The 27,802-nt window shown below is 43.7% G+C and overlaps 1 protein-coding gene across 1 annotated transcript; it reads left to right on the top strand.

Annotated features, from left to right (window-relative positions):
- Positions 1-4,466: 4,466 nt before the first annotated feature.
- On the top strand, positions 4,467-27,434 carry LOC141140120 (cystatin-like). The gene is made up of 3 exons (XM_073626963.1): positions 4,467-4,766; positions 24,544-24,657; positions 27,195-27,434. The coding sequence occupies exons 1-3, from the start codon at positions 4,569-4,571 to the stop codon at positions 27,270-27,272; spliced, it is 390 nt and encodes a 129-aa protein (XP_073483064.1). The 5' UTR covers positions 4,467-4,568; the 3' UTR covers positions 27,273-27,434.
- Positions 27,435-27,802: the final 368 nt, after the last annotated feature.

Genomic DNA, 27,802 nt, shown 5'->3' with positions numbered 1-27,802 from the left:
CCCTATTGCATGACTCCATTTGAATTTTGCTGAAATTCCTGACATTTCTGAGAGCTGGAACTTTTAGTGCGCTGAACTGGTCTGTGGGACTTTTTTACATGTCTCAAAAAAATGATAAAAATGTATTTGGGCACGGTGTTGCATGGCTTTGAATTGTCATTCAAAATGCCACGTACACAAGGTCGGATTTTCCAGCGGGAAATGTTCGATGTGAGCTTGTTGTCGGAAAGTCGTATTGCTCCATCGAACATTTGCTGTCGGACTTTCTGCCAACAAATGTTTCTTAGCAGGTTCTCAAATTATCCGCCAACAAAACTTTTTGTCGGAAAATCCGATCATGTGTACACAAGTCCGTCGCACAAAAGTTCACGCATGCTCTGAATCAAGCAGAAGGAGCCGCACTGGCTATTAAACTTCCTTTTTCTTGGCTCCTCATACGTTTTGTACGTCACCACGTTCTCACGTTTGGAATTTTTGGCCAACATTTGTGTGACCATGTGTATGCAAGACAAGTTTGAGCCAACAACCTTTGAACAAAAAAACCACGGTTTTGTTGTCGGAAAATCCGATCGTGTGTACGCAGCAAAAGAGTGACAGTGTTGAAAGCTGAAAAGTGGCCTGGGCAGGAAAGGGGTGAAAGTGTCCGGTATTGAAGTTGTTAATCATCTTCCTCCTCTAGGAGCAGCAGTCTCAGTTTTGGTGGGTGAATTATCTATTTATTTTGCCCATTCAGTGAATTACAAACCTATAAAGCTCAGGTCGAAATTTACATGGCCACAAACTTGAATCTCATTCCTAGACTATCATTGCTGTACACTCTTCAAAATGCTAGTTACGCAACTTTCAACCTTTTACCCTCTTGCTCTAATACTTTAAGTCACTAGTCTGTAACAAGGCATGTATTAGGGCTCATTCACATGGCACATGGCACATGGCAGTTTTATAGTTTTATATGCTTATAAGAGCATTTTTTTTTCTCAGAGAATAGGTTCAGGAACTCCCCTTTTCAAATCACCCCTTGTCTTTGCCTCCTATCCACCTCTGAGCATTGTCCCTTGGTTCCACCCTCTACCTACCTTCCAGTGAATACAGAACCAAGTATCTTTTTTGTGGTGCAAAGTAATTTATATAGATTTTATTAATAAGCATTAAAATATACAACCCCCTTTCAACAATAGATCCTCCCCAACAACAATAGACCCCCTGCAACAAAATGACACCCCAGTAACAACAGATCCATCCCAGCAACAATAGACCCCCACCAGCAACAATAGGCCCCTGTCAGCAATAACAGATCTCCCAGCAGGCAGCATCAATAGACCCTCCAGCAGCCAACAACATCAAAACCCTCTCTCATCAGTAGATCCCTCCCAGCAACAAGTGTTCATCAGCAACGATAGATCCCCCAGCAGCCAGCATCAATAGACCCTCCAGCAGCCAGCCACAATAGACCCTTCCCTCAACAGTAGATTCCTCCCATCAACAATAGATCTCCCAGCTTCCAGCACACCCCAGCACCATTTGCCATTACATACATTCAGTGCAGGAGGTGCCGGAACTGCGTTCCCCCCACGTTCCCGCTGAAAAAAGCACTGCTTATAATGATTTATCAATGTTTACATGGGTACAACCTTATATTCGCTACCACGGCTGTTCGGCTAGATGCTAGAAGCTTCTGCCGCTTGCACCCTAGCAACGAAGGGCACAATATTGCCACTAAACTGGCAGTTAGTTCCCCATTAGGTCTGCTCTGGCTTCTCCCACTGTCCGTCAGAGTGGACCTGATTGGGATACGTTGGGGTTGGAGCCAGAATCATTTAACAGTGTTGCAGTTCCCCATTAGGTCTGCTCCTGACGGCAGGTGGGAAGAGCAAATTTATGTATGTGTAGAATTTGATTGGCCAAACCATCACAGCAGACCTGATAGGGTCTACCACTAAATAGATAGCCACTAGCACCTCCCCCACCATAGCCAGTGAATGAATGACTCATTCATTCAGCTGACATGTCAGTTTTTTAGTGTGTAATCAGCATTGCTGATTCCACATTGTTGATATTTACATTTTGGCCCTGAGCAGCGGCAGCAGGCAACACACTGTAATGCCGCGTACACGCGACCGGTTTAGCCGTCGGAATAAACTCCGAAGGTTTCTCTGACGGAACTCCGACGGAATTCCATTCAAGCGGTCTTGGTTACACATGGTCAATCCAAAGTCCGACCAAAGTCCGACCGTCCAGAACGCGGTGACGTACAGCACGTACGACGGGACTAGAAAAAGGAAGCTCAATAGCCAGTAGCCAATAGCTTCCGTCTCGTACTTGCTTCAAAGCATGCGTCGTTTTTGGTCCGTCAGAACAGCATACAGACAAGGGGTTTACCCAATTGAAATTGGTTCCGTCAGAAATATTTAGAGCGTGTTCTATTTCTGGGTCCGTCAGGATTTTCAAAAAAAGAAGTCCGATGAGGCCTACACATGATCGAAATAGACGATGAAAAGCTTCCGTCGGACTTTTTCTGTCGGACATTCTGCTCGTGTGTATAGGGCATAAGGCCCATTTCCAACAGAGCGTCAAGCAGATCCACCTGCTCAGCGGGGGATCTCTCCACTGATCCCCCTGAGCAGGTGGATGGCAGGTCTGTGTCTGCTTCACTATGCAGAGCGAACACAGAAACAGCCCACTGTTCTCTAGGGGCACTCGGACAGAAACAAACTGCCTGTCCGTTTCCAACTGACTGTCATTTGATCCGCCGGAACACATCCCCATCCATCTCTTTTTAGCAGATCAGATGCGGGCGGATGTCAGCAGGTCTGCCTGAAAAAACGTAAAGTGTGTGAAAGCCATTGTGCTTCAAGTTTAAAACTTACTTGCTAAGCTATAGCTAGACCTGCCAGGCTTCACAAGTTTGTGGCACAATTGCAGCAAGTCCGCATTGCATGACTTCAGATCAACTTTCTTTGAAAACATTCTGCAAGTCTGCTGCAAGTTCTGGTTCAGTTATGTTGTGCAATAGTCATCCCACCACAGGGGTCACTGTGGCTGAATTTTTATGCTGTAGACTTGCAGTGCTCTTGCTGTAGACTTACCACTGCAACTTTGCTCTTGCCACGCAAATTTGCTTCAAATTGGAAAAGTGTCAACTAGAACTTGTGCTTCAAGTAGGCTTGCCACCTTTTCTTCAAGCCAAACCCGAACATTTTAGTGGCGCATGGCATGGCACCCGAACCGCGGTACGATTTTGACGCTATTGTCACCCGTCAAATCACGGCAAAATCACGTAAACAGAACTGTGGGATGCCTGTCACCCAAAAGAAGTTTTTCTTTGCGACTGGGGTGCCATTATCCCCATGCCCTCCTATTACAAATCTTCTTCCCCTACTAGTACAAATCCTCCTCCCTCCAATACCCCCATGGCAGCCGACAGGGGGTATCAGGGGGCCCCAGCACACAGAGGGGCCCGGACAGCAGAGGATTTGGAGCGGCGGGCGTGGGGGACAATTGCAGAGATTGGGGGGGAAATTAGAGGAGGGGGGAAATTACAGAGGAGGGGGTGCACATACAGAGGAGGGGGTGCTGGGGCTCGTAAAAGGAGGCCCCATGGTACCCCCTGTCAGCTGGAAATGGTGTCCGGGTGTGAGGCAGAGGTAAACCCGGGCACAGCCTCCTAAACCTGTACTGTCCGGGTCAAAACCGGACAGGTGGCAACCCTAGCTTCAAGTGCTCTGCAAGAGTACAACTTGCCAGTGAAAATGTACAGCAGGTTAACAGACTTACAATTCAACACTGCTACAAATTTGTGGCAAGTTATCCTTGCTATCTGGGATGTAAATGTTGTAGAAACGTTTACATGCATGCCTCATTGAGGGCCCATTCACACCAATTGTGGTGCAGGAAACAGGTTTTTGTGCACATTTCCCGCACCACATGGGAGCACACTGCCCTCGTTAGATGCATGTGAGTGCCATTAATTGTTAATGGCACCTCAAATGCATCTAGCAAATGCACATGTCCTGCACCAACCAAAACCAAGGTACTGCAGTACTGTGTGGTTTGGTGTGATGTTATTTAAAAAGTTGCGCCTACTATACTCTTTGCTCATTCTGGTGTAAACCAGCCCTAATTACAACCGAATATATGGCTCTGGACACACGTGCAAATTTACGCTGCAGGGCGCAGCCTATAGGGTTAATTAGTGCTGCATTCAGATGCATACCAGTTTATAGCATCATAGCATTTTCTACGTCCGTGTGAATGAGCCCTTATGGTGATAGCAAACAGTTCAGGATATTTTTAAAACACAGGGTGACACTCTATACTGGTAAAAACAGCCCCACTGAATGGATTTTTAAAGTACCATGTAGCTTGCTTGTGTTGCAAAAACCAGCAAACTGCTTAGATAGCATCCGGTGTGAATAATCCTCTCTGGAATTAGGTAAATCAACATTTGGGTGATGACCTGCACTTTGACTTCAGTAAATGTATTCAGTTGTTTTTAGTTGTCGGGTGGTGGAGCTGCGTTTTCTCTCTTTCTCTTTCCCTCTCCCCCTCCCATTACAATCAGTGCCACAATGGCGACGCTGCACTCTTTGTTGGCTGTGCTTTTGCTGATAGCAGTATCTGTTAAAGCCCATGGAGGTTCGAAGGATGTGGATGCACGGGATAAAGGAGCACAAAAGGCCCTGGAATTTGCCCTACGAGAATACAATAAGGGCAGTAACGACATATATGTTAATCGAGTGTCCAAGATACACAGGGTCCAGAAACAGGTCAGTGCGGGACAAGGAGTAAGGATTTTTCAATTATTAAGAATCAGAGATGCATGACAAATTACCTTGTACAGGGATACTATACATGTTCAATAAAAGAGCACAGTACTTTTATATAAAAGCTCTTGCCAGCAGGCAATTGCAGAGATCTCTTGTTTTTTCTTCCATGGTTTTTCTAAAATGATAGAGGTAATATGTTGGAACTGTCTCATGTAAATGGGCTTCACTTACAAATGCAGTTTTGCATTCAGACGCAGTGCTACTAAAATGTATATACTTTGCCTGCAACATTATTAGATCTCAGTAGGACCTGGGGCATCCAAAAAAAGCAATAACAAATCGGGCTAAATTCAGCTTCAGAATAGTCATCTACAGTCAAAATTTAAAACTGAACTTCGGGAAATATTCAAAACTACCCTTGAAATAGGGCTACCCCATACACTGAAAGGGTTAAATGCTAATTTTTGTCTTGGGTACCTTTAAAGGAGACCTACCCTATACCATGCAACCAGTCCCTCAAATCGCTTCTCTTCGGCACCCCATCGGTCCCAGGCAAGCTGAGGTTTATATGCGTGTGAGAGTAGGTGTCCAGAGTCTGGAAGTTTGACAGGCATGGACTTAAATGTGGAGAATTTTGCACAGGATGTAATGCCGTTGATTCCCTATAAGCGAAAAAACCCTCTTCCTGCAGAAACCAAGGAAATCCCCCGAGGGGTGCTAATGGGGAGGTCTTGGCAGCATATTAGCAGACCGGCCCACTGAGGTTAACATGAACAATGCAGCACCAGAAAACCTACAATGTAAGTGAGGACACTAAGGGCCTACTCACAACCCGGAGCATCATAGAGAATAGGGATGAGCCAAACACCCCCCGGTTTGGTTCGCAGGAGAACAGGCAAAACATTTGTGCGAACACCGTTAAAGTCTATGGGACGCGAAGATGAAAAATCAGAAGTGCTCATTTGAAAGGCTTATATGCAAGTTATTGCCATAAAAAGTGTTTGGGGATCCGGGTCCTGACCCAGGGGACATATATCAATGTAAACAAAAGTTAAAAACTGACGCTTTTTTAGGGAGCAGTGATTTTAATAATGCTTAAAGTGAAACAATAAAAATGAAATATTCCTTTATATATCGTGCCTGGGGTGTGTCCTTAGTATGCCTGTAAAGTAGCGCATCTTTCCCATGTATAACAGTACCACAGCAAAATGACATTTCTAAAGGAAAAAATGTAATTGAAAACTGCTCACGGCTGTAATGTATTGTCGGATCCCAGCAATATAGATAAAAATAAATACCAAAAAAATGACGTGGATGTCCCCCTCAAAATCCATACCAGGCTCTTCAGGTCTGGTATGGATATTAAGGGGAACCCCGCACCAAAATGTAAAAAAAAAAATGGCATGGGGGGCAGTATATATACTATACGGCCTGCCCTATATATACTATATGGCCTGCCCTGGTCCTTAGATGTTGGTGGTACCAGAACACTGTAACTCCTCACAGTTATGCCCTGTACACACGATCGGACATTGATCCGACATTCCGACAACAAAATCCATCTGACTTTTTCCAACGGATTTTGGGCCAAACTTGTCTTAAAACTTGTCGCACAAGGTTGTCGGAAAATCTGATCGTTCTGAACGCAGTGACGTAAAACACGTACATCGGGACTTTAAACGGGGCAGTAGCCAAAAGCTTTCATCTCTTAATTTATTCTGAGTATGCGCGGCACTTTGTGCATCGAATTTGTGTACACACGATCGGAATTTTTGGAAAATTTTATATCCTGCTCTCAAACTTTGTGTGTCAGAAATTCTGACGGAAAAAGTCCGACGGAGCCCACACACGATCGGAATTTCCGACAACACAATCCGATCGCACTTTTTCCATCGGAAAATCCGACTGTGTGTACAGGGCATTACTCTTGTTGGGGGCAGGAACGGGCCCTGCTGTGAAATATTATATCAAAGATTGTAATTACATGGCCCTGTTAAACAGGCAGAAAAATTGGGCCTTTGGTTTTGGTGGCGCCAGAACACTGTAAGCCCTCACAGACAGTAATGCCCCGTACACACGATTGGACTTTCCGACAACAAAACCGTGGATTTTTGTTCGAAGGATGTTGGCTCCAACTTGCTTTGCATACACACAGTCACACAAATGTTGGCCAACAATTATGAATGTAGTGATGTACAAGACGTACGTGATATCTCCATTACGAACGCTAGTTTTACAAGACCGAACGCTTCCGGCTCAAACTTGATTCCGAGCATGCGTGGACTTTTGTCCGACGGACTTGTGTACACACGATCAGAAAGTCTGCAACAAACATTTGTTGGCGTAAAATTTGAGAACCTGCTAGCCAACATTTGTTGGTGGAAAGTCAGACAACAAATGTTCGATGGGGCATACACACAGTTGGACTTTCCGCCAACAAGCTCACATACAACATTTGTTGTCAGAAAATCATATCGTGTGTATGCGGCATTACTCTTGTTTGGCGCAGGAATGGGCCCTGCTGTGAAATATTATATCAAAAATTGTACTTACATGCTCCTGTTAAACAGGGGCAGAAAAATTAGGCCTTGGGTGGTGGTGCCCTAAACCAAAAATATTGTTGGAAGCTAGCATCATCAAGATTGAGGAGGAATAGGATAGTCAGCATAGGCAGTCTTCAAGGGATCCCAGATCCATAGCAAATTTAATCAGTTACATCAGCAATTTCATATTGAGCAAGTTCTGGCCAGTGGTCCATCCTTAAGATCCAGTAACCCAGTGGATGCTCTGTTGGAAAGGTCTCCAAGTCTGCTCTTGCCCTTAGAAATCCATGCACATATAATGCAGACTCTGGCGATGGTTGCTTGAACCGATCAGACTTTGGCGCTGAGGACTGAAAAATTGTTTAAAGGCATCGGTCAGCCGGCCACCTTCTCCACCGCTCTTCCTCTGACTGAACGAAGCCTCAGCAACACGTTGTCCAGCACGAGGAAATGGTAACCTCTCAGGGTCTGGAAATGCGTTACACAAACCTTTCTTCAAGGCCTCCTGAAGATGTTTCATCCTCTGCTCCCTCTGCAAAGGCAGGATGAGTTCTGCAACTTCACCCTTGTAACGTGGATCAAGAAGGGTTGCCAGCCAGTAATAATCCCTCTGCTTGATACCACAAATCCTAGGGTCCTTTCGCAGGCTTTTCATTATCAGGGAGGCCATGCAGCATAAGTTTACAGAGGCATTCAATTCAGAGTCCTCTGGTTCACTAAGGGTCACATTATCCGTAACTACCTGCTCCCAGCCACGTACAACTCCTTTGGGTTTCTGGGGACTGAAAACCACCCCTTGAAGACTGTTGCTGAGTGTTATCCTCTACATCCATGCTGACACAATCCTCCTCCTCCTCTTCTTCCTGTGTGTTTGGCGGGCCTGCCGGAATGCTATCTGGATAAAGGGGGCCTTGAGAGGAAAGGAAGTCCTCCTCTTCCTCCCGCTGTTCTGCCTCAAGTGCCCTACCCATGATTTCACGAAGCGTGTGCTCCAGCAGGATAACTAGAGGGACAGAGTCACTGATGCATTGTCGCTGCTCACCATCCTTGTGGCCTCCTCAAATGGTGACAGGACAGTGCATGCATCCTTGATCAGTAGCCACTGGCGTGGTGAAAAGAAGCCAAGCTCCCCTGACCCTGTCCTGGTGCCATACTCGCACAAGTACTCATTGATGGCCCTCTGCTGTGTGTGCAACCGCTGCAGCATTGCCAACGTTGAGTTCCACCTGGTGGGCATGTCACAAATTCCCTTTGAATGTCAGCCAGCTGAGCACTGGCATTGTATGACCGGTGGAAATGACCACAGACTTTTCTGGCCTGCCTCAGGAGATCTTGTAAGCCTGGGTACCTGCTCAAGAACCGCTGCACCACCAAATTCAGGACGTGTGCCAAATATGGAACATGGGTCAAGTGTCCCTGTCGGAGGTCGGAGAGAAGGTTGGTTCCATTGTTGCATACAACCATTCCTGGCTGAAGCTGGCATGGCATCAACCATCTCTGAGCCTGCCCCTGAAGAGCTGACAAAATCTCTGCCCCAGTGTGGCTCCTGTCCCCTAGGCAGACCAACTCAAGCACCGCATGGCATCTTTTAGCCTGACTGCTTGCGTAGCACCTTGAACGGTTACGGAGAAGCTCTGGTTCAAAGGGAAAATCTGCAGAAAAGGCCATAGAGGAAGCAGAAGAGGAGGGGGTGGAGGAGAGAGCTGTGGCAGAATCACCACTAGCATTTTGGAGGTGTGGTGGTGGAACAAGCTCTAACACTGAACCCTATCCTGCATCCTTCCCAGCTGCCAGCAGAGTTACCCAGTGCACTGTGAAGGAAAGGAAACGTCCCCGCCCATGCCTGCTGGACCATGAGTCAGCGGTAATATGAACCTTACTGCTGACCGCCCTGTCCAACGAGACCAAAACGTTGCCTTCCACATGCCGGTAGAGAGCCGGAATGGCCTTCCATGAAAATAAATGGCGTTTTGGAACCTGCCACTGAAGTACAGCACATTCCACAAATTCACGAAAGGGGGAAGAGTCTACCTGAAAAGGCAGCAGTTGCAGTGCTAGCAATTTGGCCAGGCTAGCATTTAGATGTTGAGCATGTGGATGGCTGGGACCAAATTTCTTTTTACGGTTCAGCAACTGGGGTAGGGAAATTTGCCTGCTAAAATCAATTGGCGGTGTACTGCTAGCAGATTGCCTGCAAGTACTTAGGACACCTATTGCTATACCTTCATTCATCTCAGTGCAGGTTTTTGAGAGGACTGGAGGTATAGTAGGGTTGGAGATCCCAGATGAGGAGCAAGGAGAAGTCTGCCTTTTTCTTTGATGTGGATCTTTCAAATGCTGTTGCCAAGGGACTGCATGGCAGGTCGTCATATGTCTGGTTAAGCATGTGGTGCCCAAGCAGCTGCTGTTCTGGCCACACTTGATCTGCTTCAGACAGGTGTGATCTGTTGCACAAGTGTCGAAAAAGGCCCACACAGAGGAACATTTAAAGGCAGCAGGGAGTCAGCAGCGCCCTGCACCTGCGGAGCTCTGCGGTGTGATGCAATAGGATGGCTGCTCTTAAGCTGCCCACTAGATGACATTCTGCCTCGTTGGAGTTGTGCCTCCTCCTCCTCACTTTCCTCCTCTCTTCTCTCAGGCACCCAAATACAGTTAGTGACCTCGTCATACCCTCCCTCCTCGTCACTGGAGCAAACTTGGCAGTATGCTGCAGCTGGGGGAACATGACTGCCAGTTTCTTGTCCTTCTGTGGCACCCCCTCTCTCTAGGCTCACGTTACTCCCTTCCATAACCTGGGAACCAACATCGGAGCCTTCAAATCACTGGGCTTCCTCCAGCAGCATGTACACTACACTGTGTTATATACTGTGTACACCGCCTGAAGTGTATTAGAAACGATACACCACCGAATGCACTGTATATATGGACTACACTGAATGCAGAGTATATATTATATATATACACTCTGCATTCAGTGTAGCCCATATATACAAGTGTAGTAGAAACTGTACACACTGTATTAGATACTGTGTACACCACCAGAAAAGTAGTAGAACTGTACACACTGTATTAGATACTGTGTACACAGTATACACTGTATAAGAAATTGTTCTATTGCTGCACTGTATTGTATACTGTGTACACCACCAGACGTGTAGTAGAAACTGTACACACTGTATACACCGCCTGCACTGTATTAGAAACTGTACTACAGCTGCACTGTATTGTATACTGTGTACACCACCAGAAGTGTAGTAGAAACTGTACAGACTGTATTAGATACTGTGTACACCGCCTGAAGTGTATTAGAAACAGTACACCACCGAATGCACTGTAGATATAGGCTACGAAGAATGTGTGTGTGTGTGTGTGTGTGTGTGTGTGTGTGTGTATATATATATATATCTCAAATACACTGCCACTAACTGAATAACTTGCCTGCTTAATCTAACTCAAGCGATCTCTCTGTCCACACCAACAACACTGCACAGGGCTGCCGTGTAAGCAGCCTTATATAGTGTGGGGCGTGAGCTTAGTCCCCCTGAGCCATGACTGGCCAAAGGCACCCTGCCTTTGGCCAATTATGGCTCTCTCAGCAGAGCGCATTGTGATTGGCCAAATCATGCAGGTCAGGTGCATGCTTTGGCCAATCATAATACAGCAATGCACTGCGATCTCGCAGTGCATTATGGGGCGTTCCACGGCGCTCAAATTTCCCGTTAACGCCCCATAATGTTCGCTGTTCTGCGAACGGCAAGCACCCGATGTTCGAGTCGAACTTATGTTTGACCCGAACATCAAGCTCATCCCTGATAGAGAAGAGGAGAGCGCAGACCTCTAGGGTAGTGAGGGGTAAGGTGAGTAAAACTGCCCACATATCATTGTGGGCTGCATTAGCATTATGATTTCCCTCAAAGGGCCTCAATGTTTTTTTCTCAGAGAATAGGTGCAGAAACTCAACCACACCCCTCGGCTGAGCCACATTGAATGGTGGGTGTGGCCAAATTGCAGTGAAAGGATTTTAAAGGTGAAAAAAAAATACCATGTGTGTGCTACGTACAGAGTTCAGGGTTGTGCTACATACTGAGTGCAGAGTCCACGAGGGTGCTACGTACAGAGGTGCAGAGTTCAGGAGTGTGCTATGTACAGAGGCGCAGAGTTCAGGAGTGTGCTACGTACAGAGGCGCAGAGTTCAGGAGTGTGCTACGTACAGAGGTGCAGAGTTTAGGAGTGCACTACGTACAGAGGTGCAGAGTTCAGGAGTGTGCTACGTACAGAGGTTCCGAGTTCAGGAGTGCGCTACATACAGAGTGCAGAGTCCAGGAGTGTGCTACGTACAACGTGCAGAGTTGAGGAGTGCACTACGAACACAGTGCAGAGTTTAGGAGTGCGCTGCGTACAGCGTGTAGAGTTCAGGAGTGCACTACGAACAGAGTGCAGAGTTCAAGAGTGCGCTGCGTACAGAGTCCAGGGGTGAGTTATGCACAGTGTGCAGGCTTCAGCTTTCTTTCACAGGCTGTCAACCTCTCACTTCCACCCCTCATTGGCTCTGACCTCTGCATTACTCTACCTGCATACTTTTCAGCTTCTCTTCTGCGGTTTACTTTGAATTTCTAAGGACTACATATTCCATGGTACCTGCTGCCTGCAAGCTGCGATTCCTGTGCTCACTCCACCTCCTGAAACTCCTTCTCTCAGCACTTTTGTAGTTCAGAAGGTAGGAACTGTGAAAGGTATGACACAGCAGTGCCTACTCACAGGGCATAGTAAATATGAGTCACAGGATTCAGGGGAGTAAATACGTGCAGATATTCACAAAGTAAATTTATTAACTTCAACATTGCACAGAATAATAGGAGTGGGCTAGAAAAAATGGAAATAAAATATGGAAATATATGATTTTACATTTTGACCATAGATACACTTCAAAGTGTTATCAAAGGAAATTTGTTTTTCCATTTTAGATAGCGTAAGGGAGGTTTATAACACCTGCCAGTTTTTTTTTGCCATCTGTGTCCCATAGGAGAGATTTCCCTTCACAAAGTGAAGGAATCCCAGGGTGTCACCAGAACTAGTGTCCCCATTGGAAGATTTCCTCTCTATTGTTCTGGGGACAACCCACAATTTGGGATTTTATTTTTTTTTTCACTTTTGATGATAACGGTAAACAAGACAATTAGAGAGGATAAATCCCCCTAACGGGGGCACAGACAGCTCTACAAACTGACAGGTGTTCTAATCCCTCTCCACTCTATTCAAAACTAAAAATGTTGCCTTTAGTTACACTTTAAGGGCAGCCCTTGAAAGCGCTGTACACATAATATACCTACTGATAAAAGGGCCCAGAAGTAATTTCTGTACAGGAGCTCTTTGTTGACGTTGTCCATCTCCTCCTAGTGTTGGACTTTGACACTGCTTAGTGTTGTGCTATTTGTGCTCTGACTGTATAGCCTAACCTAAGTTCTAACTAAAAAGTACACAACCCATATAATGCCACATTAGTTTAAAGGTAAAGATTTTATATTAATTCCAATGCTTTGCAAAAGTTTTCCCTCGAAATATCAATAAGGAGAACCAGCTAGGACTGAGTTAATGCAATAACTATTCAGTCCTATATTATTATAACTGTGCAGGCTTGCATATTTACATTTGTTTCCTTATTTCATGTCATCTGCTTTATGTTTCTTTTGCTGGAGTCAGGGATTAGAGATCACCTCTCACACAGTCTTCTAGCTGTGAAGGTAAAAGTATTATAGTCTGAGGCTCGGTTCACATATACAGTGTCTCGAAAAAGTATTCATACCCCTTGAAATTCTCCACGTTTTGTCATATTATAACCAAAAATGTAAATGTATTTTTTGGGGATTTTATGTTATAGACCAACACAAAGTGGCACATAATTGTGAGGTGAAAGGAAAATGAAAAATGGTTTTCATTTTTTTTTTGCAAATAAATATGTGAAAAGTGTGCATTTGTGTTAAGCCCCCCTGAGACAACACTTTGTAGAACCACCTTTTGCAGAAATTACAGCTGCAAGTCTTTTTGGGAATGTCTCTACCAGCTTTGCACATCTAGAGAGTGACATTTTTGCCCATTCTTTTCAAAATAGCTCAAGCTCTGTGAGATTGGATGGAGAGGGTCCATGAACAGCAATTTTTAAGTCTTGCCACAGATTCTCAATTGGATTTGGTCTGGACTTTGACTGGTCCTTTCTTTTTTTTTTTTTTTTAACATTCAATTTTTTTTTTTTTTATTTAGTTATCAGAACATAAAATAACAAATAAAGACATTAAGAAAAGTATAACAGGATTCACACTATTACAGTTACATAGTATAGCGAATGCATTTTTGATAAATACATTAAAGCGGAGCTCCGCCGAAATGTTTTTTTTTTAAAGTCAGCAGCTACAAATACTGCAGCTACTGCCTTTTACAACATGGACACTTACCTGTCCAGGGCGCCCGCGATGTCGGCACCCGAGGCCGAACCGTCTCTCCGTCCTCGGGTGCTGTCGTCTCCATCTTCGGTAGGGGAATCAGGAAGTGAAGCCGTGCGGCTTCACTTCCCGGCTCCCTACTGCGCATGCGCGAGTCGCGCAGCGCAATACGGATGGTCCCTGCTGTCTCTGGGACCCGTGTGTTTCCCAGCAGACAGCGGGGAGGGAGCAGGAAGTGGCGTAAATAACCGCAGATTCTGCGGCTATCTATGCAGGAAGTGGGTACAGATGCCTGTAATATACAGGTATCTGCACCCCCCTCCCCCCTGAAAGGTGCCAACTGTGACACCGGAGGGGGGGAGGAATCCGATGAGTGTAAGTTCCACTTTTGGGTGGAACTCCACTTTAAGTCAGTATAATAATTGTGAATAATCCTTCAAATTCATATCTTTAATTCAGTTTCTAGATAGTAAACCTCCAAGAATAAACCTATTCACCCCTAGGGGAGCAAACTGTGAACAGGTCTATTCTAACTTGAATAAACAAAAGAGAGAACAGGATATTGTCTAGTAAATCAATGTATTCTAGCGAGTCAGAAATGAAAGCAGCATAAGTCTCTACAAGGAATAAGTGATACCAACAGGCTACCTAGTGGTAGTTAAGACTGAGCGTACAAGTCTTTTAGTACTATAGATGCTTTAGGATGTATGATCCATACATACCAGTGCTTCTCAAAGTGAATTACGTTATAATTTTTAAGTGCTAACAGTAATTCATAGTACGCCTGGGTGTTGACTCTAACAATGACATCACACAGGTTAGGGGCCTCAATTGATTTCCACATTTTCGTTATGGTAAGTCTAGCCGCTATAAGAATATTCGCCACTAATATTCTGTATTGAAATGGGAAAGTGTCAAGGTTGATACCTAAAAGGGCCATAGCAGGTGATAGTTTTATCAAGTTGCCTGTGAGAGAGGCAATAAAGGTGGATATAGAGTTCCAGAAACTGGTCAGATTTTTACAACTCCATAAAATGTGGAATAAGGAACCAACTTGATCCGTACAACGCCAGCATAGTGGTGATGTAGATGGATATATTTTAGCTAATTTGTAAGGAGTTAGGTACCATCTATTCAATATTTTCTGAGCATTGTCCCAATGCTCTAAGCAGGATGTTGCAGTTTGGTTTATTCTCATAGCATTGTACCAACATTCATCCGAAAAGGATTGTCCTAAATATACATATTAGGGTTTTTCTCATATTTAGGATACTGAGAAAAAACTTTATAGAAGCTATACTTTTATGTTTTACAGGTTTGTTAATGGTGAGGTGTGACCAAATTAAAGATGGAATTTCAAAATCTTGATGTGGATTTAAGCTTTGCAGATTGATTATCATCAATCGTGGCTTTGTATCCTTGACTGGGCCTTTCTAACACATGAATATGCTTTGATTTAAACCATTCCACTGTAGCTCTGGCTGTATGTTTAGGGACGTTGTCTTGCTAGAAGGTGAACCTCTGCCCCACTCTCAAGTCTTTTGCAGACTCCAACAGGTTTTCTTCTAATGCTCTCCTTTGCCCGGCCTGTCAGTTTAGGTGGACGGCCATGTCTTGGTAGGTCTGCAGTTGTGCCATGCTCTTTCCATTTTTGGATGATGGATTGAACAGTGCTCCATGAGATGTTCAAAGTTTGGGATTTTTTAAATATTTTTTTATTTATCCCTGACCTGTCTGGTGTGTTCCTTGGCCTTCATGATGCTATTTGTTCACTAAGGTTCTCTAACAAACCTCTGAGGGCTTCACAGAACAGCTGTTTTTTATTGAGATTAAATTACACACAGTTTGACTCTATTTACTAATTAGGCGACTTCTGAAGGCAATTGGTTCCACTAGATTTTAGTTAGGAGTATCAGAGTAAAGGGGGCTGAATACAAATGCACGCCACACTTTTCAGATATTTATTTGTAAAAAATGTTGACATCCCATTATCATTTTTCTTTCACTTTACCGTATGTGCCCCTTTGTGTTTGTCTATCACATAAAACCCCAATAGAATACATTTACACTTTTGGTTGTAACATGACAAAATGTGGGAGGGAGGAGCCTGATGATGGCGCTGGTCAGGAGCCGATGCTGAACCCGTGAGGCCCGTGAGACTCCCCTCCAAATGTGGCTGTCAGGCTAGGCTCCCTGGGCTCCCCCCATGGCCACCCCCATCCTTGAGGTTGCCGTGCTGTGTCCTACCCCCCCGCGAGGGAGGGCGGCTCGTACCTGTGCTGGAAGTGGTGGTGAACTGGTGGCGAGCAGAGCACCGTGAGAGCCGGACCTGCATGGCAAAGGAAGCTGTTGGGCGCCTGCTGGGAAGGCGTAAGTGAAGAGGAGAATGGAGTGTGTGGGGATTCCCTTAGAAGGTCCTGGAGCTTCAGGAGGGAGATGCTGAGAGGAAGGAGGAGAGCATGTGGAACCCGGCGGCAGTGGTGAAGGAGCAGGTGGGACAGGCTCAGTCAGTGAGTTCCCCGGCAGCCCGGGCAGAGGGCTGGCTCCTAGCTTACAGCCTCAGCCCTCGGATTCACCTCTGGATACCCCAGGATACCGGCTTGTAGCCTGGCCTCTGGCCCCAGCCCCCCTAAAGCAGGGACAGGCGGAACAGTGGAGGACCCACAGAGAGGAAACACCTGATTGTGGCATAAAGCAGACAGCCTCAATTGGTAGGTGCAAGACCTGAACTGATAAAGGGGTGAGTCAAACCTGTTCTTTATGATTATGTGCCTGGACTGTGATACATCCCCAATGTGACATATTCCCAAAGTCATACATTGAGATCAGCAAACTGTCAGTTGGTGAGAGAGACTGATAAGAAGGAGAGACTATATGAAAGGCTGGGGTTATATACAAGGCTAGGCAGAAGACACGTACAAATTGAGGCTAACTGAGCGGACTGACTGGACGGACGTCCCATCGGTGTACCCCCATCCCTCTGCTGGGATGCCCTACTTGGAGTCCCACATATACCTGTCCGCACTTATAACAAGAGAAGAGAATGAACTAAATTAATCTTAAAGCAGTGGAAAATAGTAGGGGATCAGAGAAAGTCTGGCACTATAAGAGAGTAAATATAGAATACCTTCACTGTAGAACATTGCTTACTCAGAACACCTACAAAATAATATAAACAACATGAGGGGTAAGCCAGTGAGAGGTGCAGAAGCAATTCCCCCTAAAGTAAAAGCTAGTCCTGGCACCATCAAGAAATATATGACACAAGAAGGAGGCAAGGAAAGCTTGGGAAAACAACTGGGGACAAAGAGTAAACAAACAGAAAGAGCTCTTAAAAATGTGTATAGTAGACAATCTGTGGGAGCAAACAGCTCAGCAACCATAAATGGAGAGCAAAAGGAAGATAATGAAGTAGAGTTGAGAACAAAAAGCCAACTTCCAACCAAGGGCGAAGTGGCAGAGATATTTTCTAGATTAGAAGAATCCCTAAAAGGAGGTCTGGCAACCTTACATGGAGACCTGATCCAGATATTAAAAAGAGTGGAAGAAACAGAAGAAAAATTAGATATACAAGTGGTAGAAATAAAAGAACTTAAAGAACAAATGGAAGGTTTACGGCGAGAGCAGAGGCATGTAAGGTATAAAGTGGAAGATCAGGAAAACCGCATTAGAATAACAAACTTAACAATTCAGGGCCTACCTAAAACACAGGGAGAAGTTCTACAAGACAAAATGGATAAACTATTTGGCCCACTGTTGGTAAGGTCAACGACAGAAAAAAATAAGTTTGAAAGAATACACAGAATTAGAAAACCTGCAGAAATGGCTGGAGAAATCCCGAGAGATGTGATTGCGAGATTCCATAATTATAAAGATAAAGAACAGATTTGGGAAGGTCTAAAAGTTAATCACTCTATAAAGTACAAAGAAACAGCACTACGGATATTCCAGACCTGGCATCGGAAACACTGGCAAGGAGAAGAGTACTGAAACCTTTATTGGAACAAATGAAGACCCGTGAGATTCAGTACTCAGAAAAAGAACCTCTCATAATCAAATTAAGACCTGCTGTGGATCCAACGACTCCTCTTTGCTCACTGAACTCCCATCAAGACAAAAATCCCTAGTACAGGAGCAGAGTGGGGAGTACAAGGAGCAAAGATGACATTATTAATTTTTTTGACGTATAATGTGCGAGGGCTAAATACACCTATAAAAAGATATAATATATTAAGAGAAATTAATCTACTCTCCGGAGAGGTCTTCCTGCAGGAGACTCATATCTCCCACGAAACGCATATGAAATTAAACTCAAAAGATTTTCCAAAATGGTTTTATGAAGACTCCACAACAAAACGGGCAAAGGGAGTAGCCATTGGTTTTGCCAGGGGGGTAAGGTTTACCCTAGAGGAGAGGTTAGTGGACCCTGATGGGCGCTACCTGTTCCTGAGGGGAAGACTAAATGATGTAGATTGCACTCTGGCAAATATTTACTGCCCAACTAAGAACCTAATAAAATACCTAAAATCAGTTATGGTGAAACTAATGGAGTTTAAGAAAGGAGGAGTAATTATAGCAGGAGATTTTAACCTCTGTATGGATCCCGGGATAGGTAGTACGTCTCAGGTACAGGGGACTGGGAATGCTCAATTAAAGATACTAAAAAATAAGTTATACCAGAACCTGTTTATGGATGTATGGAGAATACAGCATGCTAAAATACGAGACAATACATTACACTCCCCTGTACGGACGTACTTAAGAATTGATTATTTTTTGATTGATCAGAGGCTACTGGAATCAGTGATTGGTAAAATTGCCTTCGCGCTGGTGGATGTGACAAATACTGATAACTAAGTAGTGTAGATTAATAGATAAATATTGCTGCAAAATAAAAGTGCTCACACAACCACTTAATAAAATGATAATTAAAGGAGATTTTGCGCAATATTTACGTGAGTAATGTGAATTGAAGTAGGGTGAGGACAAAAGTGATTAAAGTATTGGTAACTGTGATAATGTTAATTAGGATCTACGATCTCTAAATTAAGACATAAATCTATTATCACTGATTACCAGTAAAGTGATAGTGCTGTGTTTAAAGTGACTACGTGCAAGTGGTTGAAATAACAAAACGACCATAAGGTGACAACTAGCTAAGATACCATAAATAAATTGATGCAAATAAATATTAGTGAATAAATATCCTTAATTAAAAATAATTTTTAACTGTGGATAATTAATAAAGTGCAACCCATCAAAAGGATAAATATATTATACACAAAAAAATCAACAGTTGACTACAATTAATGCAATCATCATGCTGATAAATGTGCCTAAAAAAGTGATGACAGCATTGTAAAATTGAAACAGAACAGTTCATAAATTCATAGATAGGTGGCGCTATTGCAGAGGTAAAAAAGTCCTTCCATTCAGATCTGTGTATGTCTTATGTGTTGAATGAGTTGTTCCTATAGTGGTGCCTCCTAGTTCAGTCTCTCAGAACTCTCACCTTAAAATGGTAGAAATCAGGCTGTGGTAATATGCTTTTTGAGGTGTGGAAGTACTGTCTGAAAACTTCTCCTTCTTGCTGCTTAATTCTCCTTGTTATCTCCTTATTTCTTCCGCTCTGGTGCAGCTCAGACCCAGGGGGAGAAGAGGGGGGAAGGGGGGGAGGGGAGATAAAGAGAAGGGAGAGGGAGAGAGAAGATAGGCTCCACTAGTGTATTATTGTTTATAAGCAAAGGGAGATATTTATTTGATATATGCTCTTACATTTGAAAGCATACAAATAGGCAGAGTAAAGAACGTATGAGAAGTCTGGCGTTCTCAGCGCCCTCTCACTTGTATTGACAGCTGTGTGCCGCTCCAGCCAATCCCTACGCTTTACGACACGTCACGTGTCTTCATCTGGGGAGACAGATGAAGTGTGTACAGGGCATTAGAGTAATACTTCAAAACTAATGATACTGGAGAAATATCATATTGGAGGCAACGCTGTGGGAGGCCCATAAGGCCTACATAACAAGAATTCTGATAGCTATGGGATCGGAAAAAAAAGGAGAGAATAAGAAAAAGGGAAGTACTAATGAAGGAAATTAATGAGCTAGAACAGCAGTATAAAAAAAAGGCAAGCAAGAAATATATCATGCGCTCACCCTAAAAAGGGACAAATTAAAATAATTAATAGAACAGGAAACCCGTAAGACCTTTATTAGAATTAAGAAAGAGAGGTATCTTGGAGGGAATAAGACAGGGAAGTACCTGGCAAAAGAATTAAAAAAGAAAAAAACTGCAAACTATATAGAGAAAATTCAAAATAGCACTGGGGAAATGGTATATACAACAAAGGAAATAGCAGGAGTATTCCAAAAATACTACGGAGAACTGTACTCAGTAAAACAGAAAGAGACACCAGAGGGTGAAAAGGAGAGGACAGAAAAAATAAAATCCTTTTTGAGGGAAGTGAGCCTAAACAAAATTTCAGGGGATAAGTGTTTTAGAAGAACCCATAACAGAGGAAGAGATTAGATGGACCTTAAAAGATACAGCCTCAGGGAAAAGCCCAGGTCCAGACGGGCTGACGATATTTTACTACAAGAGGTTCAGGGAAAAATTAATCCCCAGATTATGTACCTACATGAATGGGATAGGAACAAGCTGGGAGATGAGAAGGGAGGCTCTAGCGGCAGCCATTACCATTATTCCAAAGGAAGGAAAAGACGCTACCCTATGCTCAAGCTATAGACCTATTTCATTGCTAAACGCAGATACTAAACTATTTGCCAAGGTATTAGCTAGTAGGATGAAAGGAGTAATGAACGACTTGGTACATGCGCATCAAGTCAGATTCATCCCAGGAAAGGAAAGGCGAGATAACGGAGTCAGAACGTTGCTCCTAGTGCAGAAAATAAAAAAAGGTAAGTCCCCAGGGCTACTCCCCTAATAGACGCTGAAAAAGCGTTCGATAGGGTAGACTGGGGATTTATGTTGAAGACACTGGACATGGGAGTAGGTCCAAAGATGATCCACTGGATTAAAGCACTGTACAACCCCCCTACATCTAGGGTAAAGGTTAACGGGACAGTATCTATGCCCTTTGAGATGCATAATGGAACGAGGCAGGGTTGCCCTCTGTCCACCTTACTGTTTGTTCTGTCACTGGAACTGCTTTTGGCAGGGATCAGACAGAATTCATATATAGGGGGGATTATGATAGGGGACGAGGGGCATAAACTATGCCGATGATATAATGTTTTACGTTACCAAGCCTAGGGTAACTCTGCCCAACCCAATGAAGTTATTAAAATCCTATGGAGAAATATCAAATTTTAAGATGAACCTCTCTAAATCAAAGATTCTTAATATCAATGTGAGGAAACAGGAAGTGCAGATATTTCAGCAAGAGTTCCCATTTACTGTATATGGAGAGAGAAAGAACTAAAATATTTAGGAATAAAAATAACACCATCGTAGGAGACAACATACCAAGCAAATTTTATTCCGCTTCTGAATGAAATAAAAACTGAAATTAATAAAACTGCAACAAGATACCTCTCTTGGCTAGGGAGAATAAACATCATGGCAATTTTGCCAAAGATCATGTATAAAATGCAAATGCTGCCAATTCCCCTCCCACAAGTATACTTTAAGACATTAAAAACGCTATTATTAAGGTTTATATGGCAGAAAAAGAAGCCTAGAATAAGCCTGGTACTGATTAGAGATAAAAAGCAAGGGGGGCTGGGGGTGCCAGATATCAAAAATTATTATAATGCAATATTACTTTCACGGGTGCTAGAATGGATAAAGGAAAATAAGGAGAAAAGATGGGTTAAAATGGAAAACATGATTAGTAATGTAGCACTGGGGAAAATAATATGGATACCACCAGAGTGAAAATACACACGTTACAACAGAGAAAGTTTTGGCACTATGGGATTTGATGCACACAAAGGAAGATGGGAATTCAATTCACCCCGATACCATTAAGAGAAAACAATTTCTTTCCACCAGGGAAGGGGAAACTGTTCGGGGAATGGATAAAAAATGAAAATGCACAAGTCATTATAATGAAAGGTAAAATACACACGTTACAGGATTTAAAACACAAAAAAGATTTAATGGAAATTGATGAATGGGGGTACTCCCAACTGAAGCATTTTGTTATATCACTGCCTCAACCAGTAAGATCCGAGGAGAACTTACAGCCTTTTGAGCGGCTATGTACAGCAGTAGGCCCAAAGAGGGGGATCTATAAAGTGCTTGTGGGACTGAAGGGGCTGGAAATACCGCCCATTCATAGTAAAGTGGAAAAAAATCAAGACATGGGTAAAAGATGACACGTACCATGGCAATAGATAGTAACACCACAGAAATGAATTACACATGTCTAGCACACTGGTATATAACACCTGATAAGGCACATAAATGTCAGAAGGAGGTCTCACGGTTATGCTGGCAGGGATGCGGTGCAGTGGGAACCATGGCCCACGTATGGTGAATGTGTCCAAAAATCTAAAAATATTGGAGAGACATGTTGCAGTTAATTAAGGAGATTACCAATATAGAGATAACAGAGGAACCTTGGAGGTGTTTGTTTCATGGGGTTAGTATGCCAACTAAACATTACCTGAAAACATTGGTGCCCCATCTATTGAATGCAGCCAAACGTTTAATACCCCAACTGTGCCAGGAGACAGAAAGCCCCACGATGGGGAGTTGGTGTAGGAAAATAAATGAAACTTATAATATGGAATACCTTATGCCGCGTACACACGATCGGACTTTATGGCATACTCGGTCCGGCGTATCGGATTTCGTCGGACAATTCGATCGTGTGTGGGCTTCAGCGGACTTTGTTTTCTCAAAAGTTTGATGGACTTAGATTTGAAACATGTTTCAAATCTATCCGATGGACTCGAGTCCGGTCGAAAAGTCCACTCGTCTGTATGCTAGTCCGACGGACAAAAACCGATATTAGGGCAGCTATTGGCTACTGGCTATGAACTACCTTGTTTTAGTCCGGTCATACGTCATCACGTACGAATCCGTCCGACTTTGGTTGATCGTGTGTAGGCAAGTCCGTTCATTCGGAAAGTCCGTCAAAAAGTCAGCCGGGCAAAGTATGCCGTAAAGTCCGGTCGTGTGTACGCAGCATTAGGTTCTGTGGAGAGGAGGGAATGGAAGGATGTGAAAACAAGTGAAAGCTCTGGAGAGAGTTTAGGCAGACAAGGAGATACGTAGAAATGATGGGAGCAGATGAGGGGGAGAGGTTGGGAGACTCAGTAGACGTTGAGCAATAAGAAAAAAAAATATATACATTGATACTGAGTACTCCTGAAGAAGCTATCGTTATGGCGAAACATGTTGAGAAGTATTCAGTCTTACCTTCCTATGTACTGTATGATCTGTTTTTGACAGTAACATGTTGAATTTTAAGATTTCTGTCTTAATAAAATTTTGATATTATGAAAAAAAAAAAAAAATGACAAAATGTGGAAAATTTCAAGGGATATGAATACTTTTTCAAGGCACTGTATGCAAATCGGATGCATTTTGAACCACATCCGATTTACATAACATAAAAAACCGGCCTTTAATGGAGTCGGTTCACATAGATGGGGCTGATTATGGTGCAAATTTTAAAAGGGTCCTGTGCATTTTTTAGTCTGGTTCAGGTGTGATTTCAGTGTCAAATTCACACCTAAATCACACCTGAACTGCTGCATGGAAACCACACCGGACTCTGTACCAAAACTGGACCCACATATATGTGAACCCAGCCTAAGGGCCCGTTCACACCTGAATGTGGTGCAGGAGACCTGTTCCATGCGTGTTTCCTGCAACACGTTAAAAATGCATGATCTGTATGATCTGCTGTGGGTGTCAATGTAATCCTAACAACACGCAAAACGCAGATCGCAAAGGGAGTGCATTTGCCTGCACCGGATTGCATGGTACTGCAGTACCATGGGGCAATCCAGTGGGATTTCAGCCCCTTCAAATGAATGGGGCATCACATTGAATAGCATAGGAATTGCACAGGAATGTGGAGCGCTTTCCTGTGTGATTATAGTGTGAACCAGCATTAGTCAGGTTTTAGCAAGCTTTAAATAGTTCATGTGGACCAAGCCGGTCCCAACAAACTATTACCTTCACTAACTCATGCAGCAGCTGTCCTGACTGTATATAGCCTTAGTTATACAGTGTTGTATTTTGGTAGTAGCCTTAGTTATACAATATACAGTGTTGTATTTTGGAAGTGGGACAAGAACTTCCCATACTGTTTATGGAACAAAATGCTCAGCCATTCACGGAAAGCTTTGTATTTTCTGAATGAATACAAAGCTTCCTCTAATTGGCTGGGGTGAAGATTGTGACATCATCCACCCGTCTCGCCATCTTAGCCAAAAGATTTGTCTTCAATTCTACTTGAGTTCTTACCTCACACCAGCTTAGTTTCTGTCCCTTCCAAAGCATTTGCTCTGTGTTCAAATCAGGGGTTAAAGGACTAGAAGACTGCCAAGTCACTGCTGGGAGGGAGGAGCAGATTGAGCTGTGCAAACAAGATGTAGGAGCATAAAGCTGACTTTAGATGTGCAGCAGATGTTTGCACCCCTTTGATATGAGATTTGCAGTGGATCTCCATTTGATAGGCAGTGAGGGGGCGATATGTTGCCTCCTCGCTGCCTGTTTTAATCCTGTAAATGCTGCTGAGAATATTAGCATACCGTGCAAATTCATATAATGTGTTTTGTATAAATATTTACATGCATCCTCTCTCTGTTTTTTAAGACTGTTACTGGAATCAAATATATTATAGAAGTTGATATCGGTCGAACTGAATGTACAAAACCAACCTCCAATCCTGAGGACTGTGCTTTTCATACGGATCCCTACATTTCCAAGGTATTGTAGAACTTTGCAAAGTGAAATATATACTTATAAATAAATATTGCTTAATTCTTACATTCTGTTTAGAAACTTTTATATAGTTGTATAGGAGCAGAGTTGGACAGTCCATGTGTAGACGTGGCGAATGATGACCCATCACTGCTATGGGTAAATAGAACGTATTATATACACAGGGCACAGTGTATTTCCAGTGACATTGTATAGAAGTGTGTGTGTCCTTTCTTCCACAAAAGTATGTTGCAGCACTAACCTGTGCTGTGTGTAAAATGTCACCCTCCACAAGACATTAGTATGAATGGTGGCTCTCCTGCACAAACTGACATGCATCAGAGCACATATCAATGTATGCATTCTAAGAACTGGGGATACTTCATCTCAGACTACCCTCAGATTCAGTTTCAACCTGCATGTCCTATTCCAAATGGTTTTCACCAAGCCCAAAGCATCCAGTTACATTTCTTAAAGTGGTTTTAAATCTATGTAAAAGTATGGGCTTTATACTTACCTAGGTGGATGCAGCATCAATCTGATGCTGCATCTGTCCCCCACTGCTTCTAAGACTAAGAACTGAGTGATCAAAGACTGCTGATCACTCAGTTCTCAGAGCTTTGTGAGCAGAGAGATGGTGTCTGTCAGTCTAGGGCTCTCTGCCCTGCCCCTCCAGCGCTCACGGGAGCACTGGGCTGTGGAGGGGGCAGGAGGACCTGGCTCAGAGGCCGAGCCAGCTGCCGGTGGATCACGACCGTAAAATCAGGATTTTTCCAAAACCTCTACCAGCTGAGTAACATCAGCCGACAGTGGGCTTTAGCCAGCTGTCATCTGAAAATGGGTCACAGGAGTGCAGTTAGTCCATAGGAGAATTAGGGCCAAAAAAACTTTGGCTATTCTTCTCCTTTAAAACTACTATATAAGGATAGGGCACACCACCAGAGATCCATTAATGGAGAGCTATGATTACTTATTTATTTTATTTAACATCCCGGGGGAAACAAATGCATATACAGTAGTGCTCTGATTTGTGGTCAAATTGTCAAACATACAGTACCTCTTAATTCTGGCTGTAGCTCCACCCAAATTATGGGCAGCACAGAGCCCTGCCCAGTCTCTAAATTCAGTGATCTGTCACCATTATAAATGAATGATCAGCGCTGCTTGTTAATAGTAAAAGATCACTCAGATCTTCAACTTTGTAGAAAGTATCTGCCAATGCCCTGGAAGTGCAGAGAGGCGGGCTCCCCTAGGAGTCCGCATGCTCAGCAGGGGATCTGTCCACTGATCTCTGCCAAGCAGGGGGGTGCCTGGTTTACAGACACAGATCGCTCTCCTCTATGGACAGTCAGAGGTAAACGGACCGCCTATCCTTTTATACCCAACTGCCATTCGATCTGATCCACTAGAGGGAAGGAGAACGGATCATCATCAGTCTGTTTTTAGTGGATCGGATGTCAGTGGGTGTAAACAGACACATGTCCGTTTACACCCACCGCTCCATAGAGGAGAATGGAGGGTTCAATTGGGTCTGCCTTAAAAACTGACAGGCGGACCTGATAGGTCTGCTTGTGTGAAAGGGGCCTACAACAGAAAGTATGTTACTGGCAGGATAAAGGAGAAGAGCTTGAAACTAGTCCACCTACTACAACTAAGGACTGGTAAGCTGCAATACATTACACTTATTTGTGTTTATCTGCATACATGTTTAAAAGCAAGGTATTATAAATGGTCAGTTCTAAAGTGATATTCAGGCCATGGCTTCTTGAACCCAAGTGATGTTGGCGTTCAGGCCCTGGCTTCCTATATTCTTATGCCGCGTACACACGGTCGGACTTTTCGTCTACAAAAGTCCGACAGCCTGTCCGACAGACTTCCGACGTACCTTCGGCGGACTTGCGGCAGACTTTCTTACGAACGGACTTGCCTACACACGACCACACAAAAGTCCGACGGATTCGTACGTGATGACGTACACCGGACTAAAATAAGGAAGTTCATAGCCAGTAGCCAATAGCTGCCCTAGCATGGGTTTTTGTCCGTCGGACTAGCACACAGACGAGCGGATTTCGGGTCCGTCGTACTTACGACGTAAAGATTTGAAGCATGTTTCAAATCTAAAGTCCGTCGGATTTGAGGCTAAAAAAGTCCGTTGAAAGTCCGGAGAAGCCCACACACGATCGGATTACCAGCCAGCTTTAGTCCGTCAGCGTCCGTTGGACTTTTGTAGACGAAAAGTCCGACCGTGTGTACGCGGCATTAGAGTATTCCATCAGCAAGATCTCCCTGCTATAATGCTCTTCTTCTGTCCACCTAAAATCTGATAGAGAAAGTGTGCAAATCCCCAAACACAAACACAGATATCTTACCAATAATGTTCCTAAAAGATATATGGGACCATGGCGTTGTTTAACTGTTTAGCTGCTACTAAATTTGAAAAATTAGATTTTGTGGACTGATCTAATAACTTATTCGTGTATGTGTGTTTCTGTTTCACCATGTACATACATTTAATGCTTTATCTGTTTTTTTCTTTCTTGTAGACTACATTCTGCCATTTTGAAGTCATTTCTATTCCATGGCTGAAACAAAATGAAATGAAGGAGAGTAAATGCTACTGAATCCTGATACCAACAATATGCTTCGCTAGAAATCGATTACATTTCTCTGATTCCTAAAATAAATAACAATTATATACCAATAACTTTAGGCTTTGGTATTCTCATGTAATAACTAATTTGTTCATTAGTGCAGAATAAAACATTTGTTGTTAGAGGAAAGAAGCACTAGCTCTGTTTTTATTGATTATATCACCAAAAAGACTTAACAAATCTAACAAACCATAAGGTTCCATTTACATTGGCCATCGCATGACAAGTCACAGGCTAGTCTTTTCAAAGGCACCGGTTCAAATCGGTGCAACTTAACCCCTTGCCGATCAGCGCACGACGATGTACGTCGGCACAATGTCACGGCTGGGCAAATGGGCATACATATACGTCCCCTTTAAATTGCGACATTGTGGGCGCGCGCTGCTGTGTGCCCCGTGACCGTGCCTGCGTGTCCCGCGGACTCGTTGTCCGCCGGCAGCCCGTGCTCGTGTCACAGAGCAGCAGAACGGGGAGATGCCAAAACAAGGCATTTCCCTGTT

Source organism: Aquarana catesbeiana, linkage group LG04, assembly GCF_042186555.1.
Source record: "Aquarana catesbeiana isolate 2022-GZ linkage group LG04, ASM4218655v1, whole genome shotgun sequence".
In the NCBI taxonomy this organism is placed as follows: Eukaryota; Metazoa; Chordata; class Amphibia; order Anura; family Ranidae; genus Aquarana; species Aquarana catesbeiana.
This window is presented reverse-complemented; position numbering and strand designations above follow the sequence as displayed.